Raw genomic sequence first — 14,688 nt, forward strand, 5'->3', positions numbered from 1 at the left:
GTGTGTTCTTCTCCTTCCTTCTTACAGAAAATGGAGGAGTCCAGCTCGGACGAGAGCAAAGGCAGCGTGAGCCGCACCATTGTCAAGCCAGACAGCAGTGCCACCCAGGTAAGTGCCGCACCTGCCCCTGAGCGGCCCCCGCCCTGGCGGAGCATCCTGGGGGAGCAGGCAAGGCAGGGGGCGGCTGGCATCACAGCCTCCGCTCAGTGAAAGAGCTTCTGGGGCAAAGGAGCCTTGTAGCTTCATTTGCGCATCTGCTACCCTGGGATGCAAAGGGAAGGTTTTTGCTGGAAGATTCAGGGCAGACGAAAGGAAGTCGGTAGCACAGCCTTGACCAAAGGTGTCATGGGCTTTGAAGACACTCGAACTCAGGACGCAAGGGAGAAACATGCTAAGAGGAAGGCACACTTGGCAAACCCTCACCAGGATCGACTCCTGTCCAGAAACCAATGTCCCCACTGTGGAAGGACGTGTGGATCCAGAATTGGCCTCCACAGTCACTTACGGACTCACTGTTAAAACTGTGTTTATGGAAGACAATCTTATTAGGCTATGAGGGACCGCCAAAGAAGAAAACAATTTCCTCCGATCTAGAAAGGAAGGGGCAGGGAAGGAGGGGATGGAAAGAAGCCTCTTTTTGGTGCCCATCACTCATTTGCCGGCTTGTGCCAAGGAAAGCTCACCGTCATTCCAGGCTTCATGATGGCCCGGCTGATGACGGAATCCTGGTCAGCGCCGAAAAGGAGGTGGTCCAGCTTTTCACTGTCCAAGACGCTCTGCAAATCAAGGTGGATCACCTTCTTCCTGGTATATTTCTGAAACTCATCCTAGGGGAGGGAAAACACAGCGTGAATCCCATTGGTAATCACAATCCGTTTAAAGCAGGACAAAAATGCAGCTACTCATACAAGCCTGAGGGCTCTTCCACACTCAACTTCTGCCCTGCTCTTTCCAGGCTGAGGGCCGCACTTTAGCATTCTCAAGGCAAAGCTTAAAAATGTAGTATAAACACCAACAATTGGGAAACACTGGCCTGCGATCTATCCAATTGGAGAACAGCCTTTACCAAAGGCGCCATGGGCTTTGAAGACACTCGAACTCAGGACACAAGGGAGAAACACCTTTGTTCTGGGTTCCTCCTCCCTCCTGCGTGTGGTGAGTGGGGACCCTGTTGCAACAGTTCAATAAAGATCAGGCTTATGAGCTGCTTTGCTTCTCAATATTCTCTGCTTGGCCTCTGTTATTTTCTCCTACCCATAGGGAAACCACTTAAGGACTCTAGATGGGCTCTTGGGGACCCCATAAGGGAAAAGGAGCAGGTTTTTCTTATAACACTATTGATAACACATCTAGCACCTCTGTGATGTGGTGGTCTGAGCCCAAGCAAATTCTCGGATTACTCATTTTATACACATCACTTGGGAAGACAGGGGAACTAATATCAGCATACTGGAAGAAGCAAAGATCACCAGTGTTGAAGCAATGATTCTTCAACATGCACTCCAAGTGGAGAACAGCCTTTACCAAAGGAGTCATGGGCTTTGAAGACACTCGAACTCAGGACGCAAGGGAGAAACGTGCTAAGAGGAAGGCACGCTTGGAAAACCCTCACTGTGATCAACTCCCGCCCGGGAACCAATGTCCCCACTGTGGAAGGATGTGTGGATCCAGAATCGGCCTCCACAGTCACTTACAGACTCACTGTTAAAACCATGTTTATGGAAGACCATCTTGCTCGGCTACGAGGGATCACCAAAGAAAGAAAAAACCCTCCCAAAGTTTATCCCATCCTCTTTTAAAGCCCTCTGAATTGGTGGCATCACTGCCTCCTGTGGGAGTGAGTTCCGCAGGTTCACCAATTCCTGGGTTACTGCCCAGTGAGATGTGGGAGACTCGGCCTAGAGGAATCTCCGCGATTCCCCGCCTGGCTGCAACCTCTGGGGATAAGAACTTGGGGAAGCTGCCTGGGAGATGCAAAAGGCACCCACCGTTGTCCGCAAGAGCACGACGTCGGCCTCTTCCAAGTCGCAGGGCACACAGTTGGCCCACACGTCCCACTCGGGCTTCCAGTAGAAGAGGAGCAGGAGGACTCCGCAGGACAGGACGTACCCAGCGAGGCACAGGGCCCTCCGGCACCCTTTAGTCTTGTAGCCAAATATATCCTGGGGGGAAAGATCAGTGTATATCAGTATCAATGTCCCTTCATCATCAGAGCTGCAGGTGGAGGAAATGGACAGAGAGAAGTGTTCCTCCCTCTCGCGTAATCAGTGCCAGATTTACATATAAGCCAAACAAGGTATAGCTCAGGGCCCCATGCTCTTGGGGGGCCCCAAAAATGGATGTACATTTCCAAAATAGAAGATAAAAAACAAATACAATAAAACCTACACGCAGCAACCATGTTTTGTGCTGTGTAGGCTCCTATGATGTAAGTCATGCATGTCCAACAGGTAGATCGTGATCTACCGGTAGATCACTGGACGTCTGCGGTAGATCACTGGTAGATCATTGGCTCCCCCCAAAGAAGCTGAACAACTGAACAACTCCCCTAAAAAAAGCTCAACATTTTACCTCCTCCCTGAAAAAACTCAACAACTTGGACCTGAACCCCCAAAAAGGGGGTAGATCACTGGCAGTTTTTAACTCTGTGAATAGATCGCAGTCTCTAGGGAGTTGGCCACCCCTGATGTAAGTAATGGCCCCCACCTGTTAGCCTGCATCCTCAAATATCCCTGGTTTGCTCCTTTCTATATATAGGGCACCTACATTCTGCATGGACTGGTTGCAGGGCAACATGCGCAAATGGCTTGAGATACCTATGAGGTCCATCAATTACCATATAGCATATATTCAACACAAAAAACAGTGACCATTTGTTGTGGACAAAGGACAGCTGAACATAGAAAGGGCCCAATTAGCTTCAGGAGCTGAGGGCCCCATCAAACCTCAATCCGGCCCTGCGCATAATACTAGTCGAGCCCCTTCCGATTTATTGCTAAAGAGTGAGCTTTCTGGGGCAAAGCGGTGGGCCAAAGTCAAAACCTCTCACCGGAAGAAATGATGAAATAATGGTATTAGAGGGTTTTCGTAATAGGTAAGGGTTTGAATAAAAACTCTGCGGGAAGTCAGTCTGGGAAACAAAGTTGCTATCTAATTTGAAATTTATTTGAGAAGTTTTGGAAACTTCATAAAAATTATATTTGGGGGGTGGGTGAGGGTACCCGCTCAGATACGTGTCTTGAAAGCTCAGGACAAGCGGGAAAGTGCTCAGAGCCATGCGCTTTGGCGCAAAGCAAGCCGGAGTGAGGAGAAGCCCCAACCACTTGTTCTGTCTCGGGACCACAGCCGGAAGGGCCCTGATCCACCCTTTGCACCTTGAGAGCAGGCACACCAGTCACCTGGCCTCTGCTTTTGTGGCAGTGGAGAGAGGAAGCCTCTCTCTATTCCGTTCCAATTGCAGAAACGATGTCTAAATGTGCATCTAGCGGTGCATGTCAAGGAGCGCGTGAAGCTGTTAGGCAAATTGGTTTTTATTCCGCATTTTGTGTTTTCATCCTGTATTTTTATGCTGTGGACTGCCCTGAGATCTACAGATGAAGGGTGACATACAAATTTAATAAATAATAATAATAATAAAGGTCCTCTTTCGGAGAATGGTTTTTTTTTTTTTTTTGCTGGGGAGGGAGTTGATGTGTCACTCCTACTGAAACCAATTCCCTTACACACAATATATATTTATATATAAATATATTTTTATATATTTATACACACACACACCCTGTTTCTACAGCAGTTTATGTGGAGAAAGACACTCCTTTACAATCCTTTACAAAGGTTTCCCCCCCTTCCTTCCTTCTCCCTTCTGAATTTCTGGCCCTTTTGGCAACACAAAGGAAAGGCATTATTCACACGCAAATTGTAACTGAATCCCAAACCAGGAAAATTTAAAATAAGGTGTCCGTCTTAACAGGCTTCCTTGAAAATTACATCCATCAAAACAATAGGATTTCAAAGAAAATGCACTTATTCCTATCGTTATGATTATTATTTATTAAATTTGTATGCCTCCCTTCATCAGAAGATCACACACGGCAGGTCATTCAGGGTGGAAGCGTTCAAGGGAAACCGAACCTGAGGAACCAAACTCCTCCTGCTGCCCCCGGGATAATAATACAGTGGTACCTTGGTTTACTACCAGAATCTGTCCCGGAGGTCCGTTCGTAAACCAAAACAGGTTGTAACTCAAGGCGCGCTTTCACCAATGGTTCGTAATCCAAAAAAAAGGGGGGGGGTTGTAATCCAAAAAAAGGTTGCAAACCGGAACACACACTTCTGGGTTTGACGGGTTTGTAATCCAAAACGTATGCAAACCAAGGTACCAATGTGATGATGATGATGATGGTAAGTTGTTGCTGCTGTTTCTACCCCGCCCATGTATTTCTACCCCGCTCTGGGGGGCTTCCAACAAAAGATTAAAAAAAATAAAAACATCAGTCATTAAAAACCTCCCAATACAGATGTCTTGTAAATGTCAGAAGGGATGCCTTTGGCCACTTCTGAGTGTCCCCAACACAGCATTTATTTATTTGCTAATTTTTCTCTCCCGCTTACACGGACAGAAGTCTCAAAGGGGCGTAAAAATGGGGGGGGGGTTGAGAATATTAAAACAGAGAAACCGTTGCAGAAATGCCTGCGTTTGCATTCCTGGTGCCCCCCAAACTCAAAACAGAGACAAATAAAACGAGTCAGCGACCCACCAGGAGTGGAAATTCGAAATTAAGGACAAACACTGGCACAACAATTAGCTGCAATCATAGGAAAACCAGTGTAGGATAATCTGCCCAGTTCAGATCTGAAGAGGCAAGAAATTCCTTCATGGTGTCTGACTAGCCGGCATTTGGCTGATTTTGAATTTGTTTCCAGTTATGCTTTCTATATTTCATGCTGTCTTTGCGTTTACAGTGGCACCAAAAATCCCCCTTCTGCAAAAAAGGGGGGGAATAATAATAATTATGATGATATTGTAATAATAATAATAATAATAATAATAATAATAATAATAATAATATATTTATAGCCCGCCCATCAGGCTGGGTTTCCCCAGCTACTCTGGGCAGCTCCCAACAGAATATTAAACAGAAGAAAACGTCAAACATTAAAAACAGGGGAGGAAGAAAAAGAAATCAGAGAGAGCCCTTTAAAAATGTGTGGGGTTTTTGGGAGGAGGGGTTGCTACTGGGAGATTGTTTTCTATTTTGATGGTGTATTTTGTGGTTTTCTATTTTGATTTTATTCTGCCAACCGCCCTGGGACCTCTGGGTTTAGGGCCCTGGATGAATCCAATTAAAAAAACTGATTTAAAAATAACTGGAGGCGCGAAGCCAGTCGGATGGGCGGCAAATAAATGACACTATTATTATTATTATTATTATTATTATTATTATTATTATTATTATTATTATTTATTATTTCTATTTCCTGCCCACCCCATGCAGCCACTGCCAAAGGCCCCCCCCGGCCCCCTCCTGCTTCCCAAGCCTGTTGGCTCCCCAATTCCAGCCTCTGCCCCCCATGTCTCCACGTCCCCTGGGGGGTCCCCCTGCCCCCCATGCTGGCACGCACTTGGGGGCATCTGGGCAGCCTCTCGGGGGTCGAGGGGGCCGCTCCGCTGTTGATGAAGCTGATGCTGAGGAGGCGGCCCCGCGAGCTGGCGGTGGCCACCGACGGCGACCGTTTGGCCCCCCAGGGCCAGGGCAGCAACCAGCGGAGCCCCCTCGGACCGGGCTCCACGGTGCCAGCGGCCGTGCCCCACAGCCAGGAGGAGCCTCCGGAGCAGAATCCGAGCCAGGCAGGGAGGCCGGGGGGCCCAGGGAAGGATGCTCAGAGCGAGGACCGGCCCATCCGTCTCCATCGCCCGCATCTCCATCGCCATGACGACTTGGGCTTCTTATATCAGAGCGCTGCCCCCCATCCACAGCACGACAGCGCAGAAAGGGGGGCCCAAAACACACGTGACCCACACCTTGGGAAGGCCGCCGGGGACTGGATCAGGCCAAGGCCTCCAGAGATGCAGGGAAGGAGCCCAGCGAGCCCCGCAGGGCTATAAGAAAATAACTGCTCCTTTATCCCTGAAGGCAGGCCCCACAAATACATAAATAGAAGGACACATTCTACTCATGTAAAAACATGCTGATTCCCAGACTGTCTGCGGGTTGGACTGAGAAGGCGATTGGGCCGGATCCGGCCACAGCCCTAAGGTTGTCTACCCCTGGCTTATGGGGTATTCAAGAGCCATATAGAGTCCTGAAGTGGGTTCCCTATGGCAGGTGTCAGTAACCTTTTTCAGCTGGGGGCCAGTCCACTGTCCCTCAGACCTTTTGGAGGGCCGGACTATATATTTTTTTGGGGGGGGATGAATGAATTCCTACGCCCCACAAATAATCCAGAGATGCATTTTAAATAAAAGGACACATTCTACTCATGTAAAAACACTGATTCCTGGACCGTCCGTGGGCCGGATTGAGAAGGCGATTGGGCCACATCCGGCCCCCAGGCTACCCACCCCTGCTTTATGGGGTACCCAAGAGCCATCTAGAGTCCTTAAGTAGGTTCCCTATGGGTAGGAGAAAAGAACAGAGGCCAAGCAGAGATTATTGAGAAGCAAAGCAGCTAGTAAGCCTGATCTGTATTAAACTGTTGCAACAGGGTCCCCACTCACCCCACGCAGGAGGGAGGAGGAACCCAGAATAAAGGGAACCCACTTCTGGACTCTATGCGGGCTCTTGCATACCCCATAAGGGGAAAGGAGCAGGTTCTGTTTACATTCCTCTGCCTTCAGATAACAGCAGGTGATTAAATGCTTACCTGGAGCTGCTAAAATAAATTAATCCCTTCCTGGTTCCTGCATACCAAGCTCCCGTTAAAGGCCAGGAGCAAGCTAGGCTGGTATGGTTGCATTTTGCTGACAGCTTTCGCCTGCCTCTGTGGCAGGATCTTTATCTCTTGCAATCGCCTGCCCTGGCGGGGGGGCACCTGCGGGTTTAGCCCTCTCCACTTCAAAAAACGAAATGGCTATTTTATTCCAGCAAAGACACGTGGTTCAGGGGATAAGGCCTCTCTGCAAAAGCTATGCTTAATGTGCACAAAACCTTGTGTGGAGGTTTGCATTTGCAGAATGGCTTTGTTTGCAGACGAAATAAATTTAAAAATTAAAAAAATTGTCCCGTAGCAACTTAGAGGCCAACTAAGTCTGTTCTGGGTCTAAGCTTTCGTGTGCATGCACACTTCTTCAGATACACCGAAACAGAAGTCACCAGACCTATATACAGTGGACGCTTGGGTTGCGAACGTCATCCGTGTGGGATGCACGTTCACAACCTGCAGCGTCCGCAACCTGCAGCAGCACGTCTGCACGCATGCGGGTTGTGATTCGGCGCTTCTGCGCATGCGCAAAGTGCGCTTTAGCGCTTCTGCGCAAGCGCGGCCACCGACACCCGGAAGTAGCCCCTTCCAGTATTTCCGGGTTTCAGCTGGTGCGTAACCCGAAAAAACGCAACCTGAAGCGTCTGTAACCGAGGTATGACTGTATATAGTGGGAGGGTGGGGTTTTTCTCAGGAGGGTAGTAGGAGATGGGTGATTAACTCAATGGGTATGGTAAACCTGTTGACGACTGTTAACGACTGCAATTAGTCCTACAGGAAAAAGCAAGGGATAGTATGCAGATTATCACGTGTAATGAGACAAGAATCCAATATCTCTATTCTCTCCATAGTTTTCAGTTTAGTGATAAGTTGTAATTCAACAACTTGCCTTTTAAGTCTGTTTCTGAAATTCTTTTGCAATAAAACAGCTGCTCTGACACCCTGTATTGAATGTCCCAGGAGATTGAAGTGTTCTCCTCCTGGCTTCTCTGTCTTGTGATTTTTGCAGAGAACAGAGCAGAAGCTAAAGCTGGGAGTGGGGAAAAGGTGGGGAGAAGATGGAGTCTGGGGTTAATGGACAACTCATCCTTGAGAGTCTGGGTCTGTCTCAGAAGCTGCCAGGAGGTCAGGGAAAGGACTTGCCACTGTCTGTCTCGCTCTCTCGCTGGGACCAAACAGAGAAGAGTTCTGGACTGGACCAAAAAGTAAGAACTTAAGAAAACTGGACTGCATTGCTAGTTGTTTAAGAGCAATGGGTTGGCTTGTATTTGCAACATTTTTTGTAAAAAGTTTAAAGACGGCAAAAAGGGCTCCCAGATGAATCAAAGTAAGGACTCAGCTATACGCCTGCAAATACAGTGGTGCTTCGGTTTTTGAACGTAATCTGTTCCAGAAGACCGTTCAAGTTCTGAAACGTTTGGAAACCGAAAACTCAATAGTCTCAGGATCTTGTGCTCAGTGGAAGTCACGCGGCATGTTCGACTTCCAAGGACCGTCCAAAAACAGAAGCATCTACTTCTGGGTTTACAGCGTTCAAAAACCTAAATGTTCGTCAATGGAGACGTTTGAAAACCGAGATACCACTGTAAAACGTTTAAGTGTGTTGCAAAGTGCAATACACAAATGTGACACTAGATGGCGAGGGTGAGCCATGTCAAATTCAATATGTTTTTCAAAACTTTTTTTAAAAAAACATTTTCACAGTGTTTTTTATATGTGTGTAGATTCCACCCAAGAGCCAAGTGGGGGGGGGATTGTTTTGTAGGTGAGCTCTTCCCTCCACACTTAGCTGGCCCCTCCTGGAGGCAGCGGCAATGATGGTGGAAGGAAGATGACAGCTTCACCAAGAGGATGCCAAGATGGTGGCCAGGTTTGCTTTGAAGCAGCGCCTGGTAGAGAGCTCAGCCTTCCAGCTTTGCGGCACAAACTCCCTCCTCCCCAGTTGTTGTTATGATCTGCCTTCATCTTGCCACAGATCATCACCCCAACACTTGAGCCCCAGTGGCCCTCCCTCACTCCCACCATTGGGGCCGCAGGACAGGATCCTCCAGTGGAAGGTTGGGAATGAGCCCATTTCAAAAAGCGACTGATCTCAGAAGCGTCGATGCAGCACGCAGGCAAGGCGGAGGGAAGCCTGGTGGAGGAAGCCAGCAGTGGCGCCGCTGCCCCAGAGGAACAGCCGGCCTGCGTGGCACAGCCCTGGCACGGCATCAAGGCACCGGGTGACGCTCCCAGGTGAGAGAGCAGCCATGAAAAAAGCACACCAAGAACTCTGGCCAATATAAGTTTCAATAGTGGGAGTGGTCCCTATTTGCAAAAACTAATCCATTCAAAAGTATGTATTCTGACAACAATTACAAGCTCAAATAGAGATTACAAACTCAAACTCATAAGGATATGTATAACACAATACAGTGGTGCCTCGCAAGACGAAATTAATTCGTTCCGCAAGTTTTTTCTTCTTGCGAGTTTTTCGTCTTGTGAAGCACGGTTTCCCATAGGAATGCATTGAAAATCGATTAATGCGTTCCTATGGAGACCGCTTGCCAGGCTGGCAGTGCGGAGAAGGGCTTTTCTCCCCACCGCAAGCCTTCAGGACAGGTAGGGGAACAGAGGGGAAGGCGCACAGCGCTTCTCCTCTGTTCCCGGGGCTTGCGGTGGGAGGAGGGTTTTTCCTCCCCACCGCCAACATTCAGAACAGCATTCTGAATGTTGGCGGTGGAAAGGAAAACCCTCCTCCCACCGCAAGTCTTCAGGACAGCCATCCGAAGGCTGGCGCGGGGAGAAGGTCTCTCCGCCCCACCGCCAGCCTTCGGAGGAGCCTTCCGAAGGCTGGCGGCGGGAGGAGGTCTCTCCGCCCCACCGCCAGCCTTCGGAGGAGGTCCGAGGACAGTGGGGAACACGCGCTGCGCTTCCCCGCTGTCCCGGAGATTTCCCTATGGGCTTTCGTCTTGCGAAGGAAGCCCATAGGGAAATTCGTTTTGCGAAGCGCCTCCAAAACGGAAAACCCTTTCGTCTAGCGGGTTTCCCGTCTTGCGAGGCGTTCGTCTTGTGGGGCACCACTGTAATTTGTTACAGTATTAGAGATAAGAGTTTATGAGTAGAGATAAATTCATGTTAGTCCATAGTCAGATTTGACGTGAAGATCTTAGTTTCAATCCTTGAGCAGAAGTCAGTTATGGATCAGAAACCAGGACAGGACCCTGTTTCAATGTATTCACCTTCATCAGCTAATTTTTAAGGGGTCATGGAAGTTGAAGAATTCATATAAATATATCCTGTTATTTCCTACGTTTCTCAGAGGTAACAACTAAGTGTGTGTATCTTGAGCTTTCCCCACTCTTGAAACTTATACTGGCCTGAGTTCTTGCTGTGCTTTTTTCTTGGTATATTTAATAACAAGAACTCCAACTTCATTAGAGAGCAGCCAAGGCCTTCGGATGACTCCCAAAAAATGAAGGTGTGGACAGATGTCTCCAGTCCTTCCACTGGGCGGGGGGGTGGAAAGAGTTCGTGTGTTTATCTCTGTCCCTCACAGGGAAGATGGAGCAAGCTTGTTTTCTGCTGGTTCAGAATCCACCTGACCCAGTGGGTTCAAACTGCAAGAAATGCGATTCCGACTCAGCACTGGCGGTAAGAGCCATTCGATGGCGGAAGGGACTCCCTCTGAAAGTGGTTCACTCTCCTCCCTCGGTGGTTTTGAGGCAGAGGTTGGGTGGGCATCTGCCAGGGACTTTTTAAAGGTATGGTTCATGCATTGCAGGGGGCTGGACTAGATGGCCTTTGGGATCCCTTCCAATTCTACAATTTCACTACTGTAGTTAAACTTACAGACCGTTTCCTCACCTCAACGGGGTGTTACTGAGCTCAGTTTGGGGGACTGGGGGGAAACTGCCAAAACGGTGAAGCTGATCACCCCAGAAGCCGTGGAACTGAAGAAAACGTTGGCCAGGAAACTCTGGCTCATGACAGGAGCAGCTCTGAATCTCTGGAGGGCAGACGTGTTTTTCCATCCAGACCGTAAGAAGCAGAAATGCGGGCAAGGCCTTTGGCTGCGGGGGTACAGTTCTAAGTTAAGTTGCATACAGTTCCTCTAAGAGTTATGATGGATCATCGTCTGCTATTTGCATATCCTGTTCCTTGCTTTTCCCTTCCCCAAGACTCACTCCTGTATAATATGCTGATGATTCGTCTTGGATGTTATGGTGTTTATATCTCATTCTGTAAGATGCACCACATTCACTGGTCTTCTGCACCCCAAAGGCCTCACTCTGGTGGCGAGAGTCTCACCACAGAGGCTGGAGGCGCCTGAGGAAGACCTTCTCTGGTGCCCTCAACTCACAGTGGTGGACCTGCTGGTGGTCACCTAGTGGACCTGGAGCTCCCTAGAGGATCCCAGGCTCAGGCAATAATAGCTGGCTTTGATCAGCAGCCGCATCTGGAATTTAGCCAGAAAGTGCCAAACTGTGGAGTCCATGAAGGATGAGAGCCGCCTGCTCCCAGCTCCTGGCACCAGACAAAAATAGTGCTGGCACCTTCTGGACCAGCTAAAGTTTCCAGAACGCGTCCAAGGGCAGCCCCACATGACATGCATTACAGTAGTCTAGTCAAGAAGCAGCCGCAGCATGCACAACCATGGCAAAAGCCTTGGGCACAGATGGTGTCCTCAACATGCAATCTTGCCCATTTCTGCCGAGGGAAGCCCCGTCGTGTTCAGTGGTCCTTACTCCCAGGTAAGGTAACCATGTAGCCTGAAGCTGAATGCACATCCAACCACAGCTGCCCCCCAAACATCCAAAAATAGCAATGCCAGGTTCAGGAACTCTCCCCAAATGCCAGCCTGCTCTTTAATTGGGGGGCAGGAGGTGGGCTCTCCTTCACTGGGGAGTTTGAAGCAGACGCTGGATGCCCACTGTCTGGGATTCTTTAGCTGGCATTTCTGAGTTGCGGGGAGTCAGACTAGGGGGCCCACAACTCTACAATTCTGTGATTCAATGCAACCCCATCAAAGGCGTTTACCCTAAACCCCCAGGAAACATTTGTCCAAAATTAAAGTCGGCCGAACAATTTGCCTAAGGCTCCTGCATCTTCTCTGGATCAAGATTAAATTCATTCTCCCTCATCCAGTCCAGCACTGAGCTTAAGAAGTTGCCCAAGATGGTCTCCTGTCTACCGAGGCAGGAAGAATCGCAGAACTGTAGCGTCGGAAGGGACCCCCAGGGGTCATCTAGTCCAACCCCCTGCAGTGCAGGAATCTCGGCTGAAGCATCCCTGAAAGGCGTCTGTCCAACCTGAGCTGGATGTCTCCTACAGAGCGTGCCCTGTCACCCACACCCAGCACAGTCTCTGTGGTAGCTCTTAAAGAACGGAGTGAGGAAGTCAAGACCCGCAGGGCAGAGGAGGCGTCGCCCAGAACCTCCTTCTACGCCCTCCCTTCAAGGTAGGAGTGGGACCGCTGCAATGCTGAGTCTCCCCAAACCCCACTACATACCCAGAAGGACACTGTGCTGAATGGGACTGAAAGCTACTGAGAAGTCTAGGAAAACCAACACACGCCTCCTGGTATAGATCCCAGGAAGGTGACCCAGGCAGGGCTCAGATCAAAATGGACCTTACAGTTCTGCATTTCATCCAGAACCCCCTGGAGCTGAGGACCCACTTCCTGCTCAGCCCGCCTGGAAGCACTGCATGCTGCAACCTTTTGCTGCAGTCCCCCTTTTCATTCTCGGCCGACTCGCCTGGCCTGAATCCATCCTTTTTAAAGAGGACACATCCACCTGTGGATTCCTGCCAAAGCCTTGAAATGCACAGGGAGAAAAGAGCAAGCCATCCAATGTCGTCCCGTCCCCCGTCCCCCAGCCCCAGCCCCTCGGTTGTGCGCTCAGGGGCGCTTTCCCAGTGAGCTAGCCTTGGGCCAGGAGGAGCAAGCCTTCTTCTGGAGCCAAGAGCAGGAAGGAATTCCTGAGGTTCCTGAAGACGCAGCTGATTTGGGGAGCCAGAAAGCTCAATTCTCCGCTGCCTCTTACCAGCTCATCCTCCTTTCCCTGGTTGAGGAGGTGGCGGTGGTCCTTCAGAAGGTCTTCCCCCATCAAACTTGGCGGCTGTCAAGCAGTCCAGGGCGTCCTCTCCCCCAAGGATGGCAGCAGCAACCGAAGCTCCGGCTGATCTGAACTCGGGGCAGAGCAGTCACTGTCTCCATGGTGTTGCCTCCTGCCTTTAAGAGAACACGCCTTCTTTTAGACAAACCTGCAGCGGGGAAAAACCTGTTCCAGCCTCTGGAGCCTTTCAGCCTTTCTCCCTCTCTCCCTCCGGTGTTATGCAAGACCCTGCAGGAGACACCTGAGGAGGGATGCCCTGTCCAGGTGCCCTTTGACCCTTCACCTCCACCGCCTCTGCCCCAGACAGAAATTCCAGCCTGGAGGTGCCTGGCATGCAGAAGGGCTCACCTGTTCGCTGGACTCCTGTCGCTCAGCTCTTGGCTGCCTCACCCTCAGCCCTTCCAGCTGAAGCATCTCAGAGCCACATCTTGGAAGGAGAAGAGGAGAGAGATGTGTAGGTACTGTGCATTTGAAGCACTTCCCTCCCCAACCCCCAAAAAGAAAATTCAGGGAATGGTGGTTTACCAGAACTACAACTCCCAACACCCTTAACAAACTACAGTTCCCAGGATTCTTGGGGGAAAGGGGTCATTTGAGAGTGAGGGATATAATATTTTAAATATTGTTTATGATCGACATTTGACACCCTGTTAAACGTGTTGTGGGGGTTATTGGTTTGTTCTTTTCTTGTTTTTATTATGTATTTTGTGTTTTTCACTGGTATTTTTATGTTGTGAACCTCCCTGAGAGCGATATACTAATAATAATAATAATAATAATATTGTAAATGTTTTAATTAATTTTTTTCAGTATAACAATAAGCACAACCCCTGGGAGGGATATAAACTGAATAAATAAGGGAGAAAATGTGCTCTGAGTGTATGGTGTGCGATCGACGGAAGCTTCATGTTTCCAGTTCCATGTTTCCGGAACTGCTTGCATGAGTTTGCAAAAAAGGGGAGGTTGTTAAGGACCCTGACAGACCATAATATGTTCCCCAAGAACTCTCCGTGGTTCACAAGTCGTTCCTGCCTGGAAAGCGGGATGTGGTGTGACAGACTGAACTGCAGAGACAAGACATCGCAGAAAAGGGTTGGGTGATAACAGACCCCCATTTCCTTTGATAAAAGAGCTGGAAAAGATGCTAAACTCTCCGGCATCCAAAGGGGCTCCCCCTGCTCCTTCCTGCCTTTGCAAAGCTCTCCTCCAGCTTGGCTAATAGTCACAGGAGCAGTGAAAGGTTGGGAGAAATTCCAGGCTGAGATTGGCTGCCCTCAGCCTTTGGCTCAGGGGACTTGGAGGCAGTCTTCCTCAAGGACCTCCCTCGGAGTGGGGGCTCTTCCAGGACTCCATAGGAGGGACAAAGAACATCTGGAGAGCCCTGCAGGATCAGGCCAGGGGACCACCTAGTCCAGCCTGCTGCTCTCACAGGGGTCAACCAGATGCTCCAAATAGGGAAGCCTGCAAGCAGGATTCGGGCCCGGGACCAGCTCCCCACTCCCGTGGTCTCTAGCAACTGGGATTCAGAGCATCTTCTTTTCATCTTCTTTTCAAGCCATCCAAGTCGGTGGCTGTCACTTCCTCCTGCGGCAGGGAGTTCCATAGTTTAACTACTGTATTTTTCGCTCCATAAGACACACTTTTTCCTTCCTAAAAAGTAAGGGGAATT

At 49.5% G+C, this 14,688-nt stretch overlaps 1 protein-coding gene across 2 annotated transcripts in view; it reads right to left on the reverse strand.

Moving 5' to 3' along the window:
- Positions 1-13,188, reverse strand: part of LOC128414917 (probable cation-transporting ATPase 13A5) — a 55,991-nt gene extending 42,803 nt beyond the window's left edge. For both annotated transcript variants that reach the window (XM_053390884.1, XM_053390882.1), the window contains exons 1-3: positions 12,948-13,188; positions 1,989-2,162; positions 684-827 (exon numbers count right to left, since the gene is read on the reverse strand). In XM_053390884.1, coding sequence (XP_053246859.1) covers positions 684-827; positions 1,989-2,162; positions 12,948-13,010 — 381 coding nt within the window. In that variant the 5' untranslated portion in view covers positions 13,011-13,188. The remainder of the gene's footprint in view (positions 1-683; positions 828-1,988; positions 2,163-12,947) is intronic.
- Between the last annotated feature and the right edge of the window lie 1,500 nt (positions 13,189-14,688).

This window comes from Podarcis raffonei, chromosome 5 (assembly GCF_027172205.1).
Source record: "Podarcis raffonei isolate rPodRaf1 chromosome 5, rPodRaf1.pri, whole genome shotgun sequence".
NCBI lineage: Eukaryota > Metazoa > Chordata > Lepidosauria > Squamata > Lacertidae > Podarcis > Podarcis raffonei.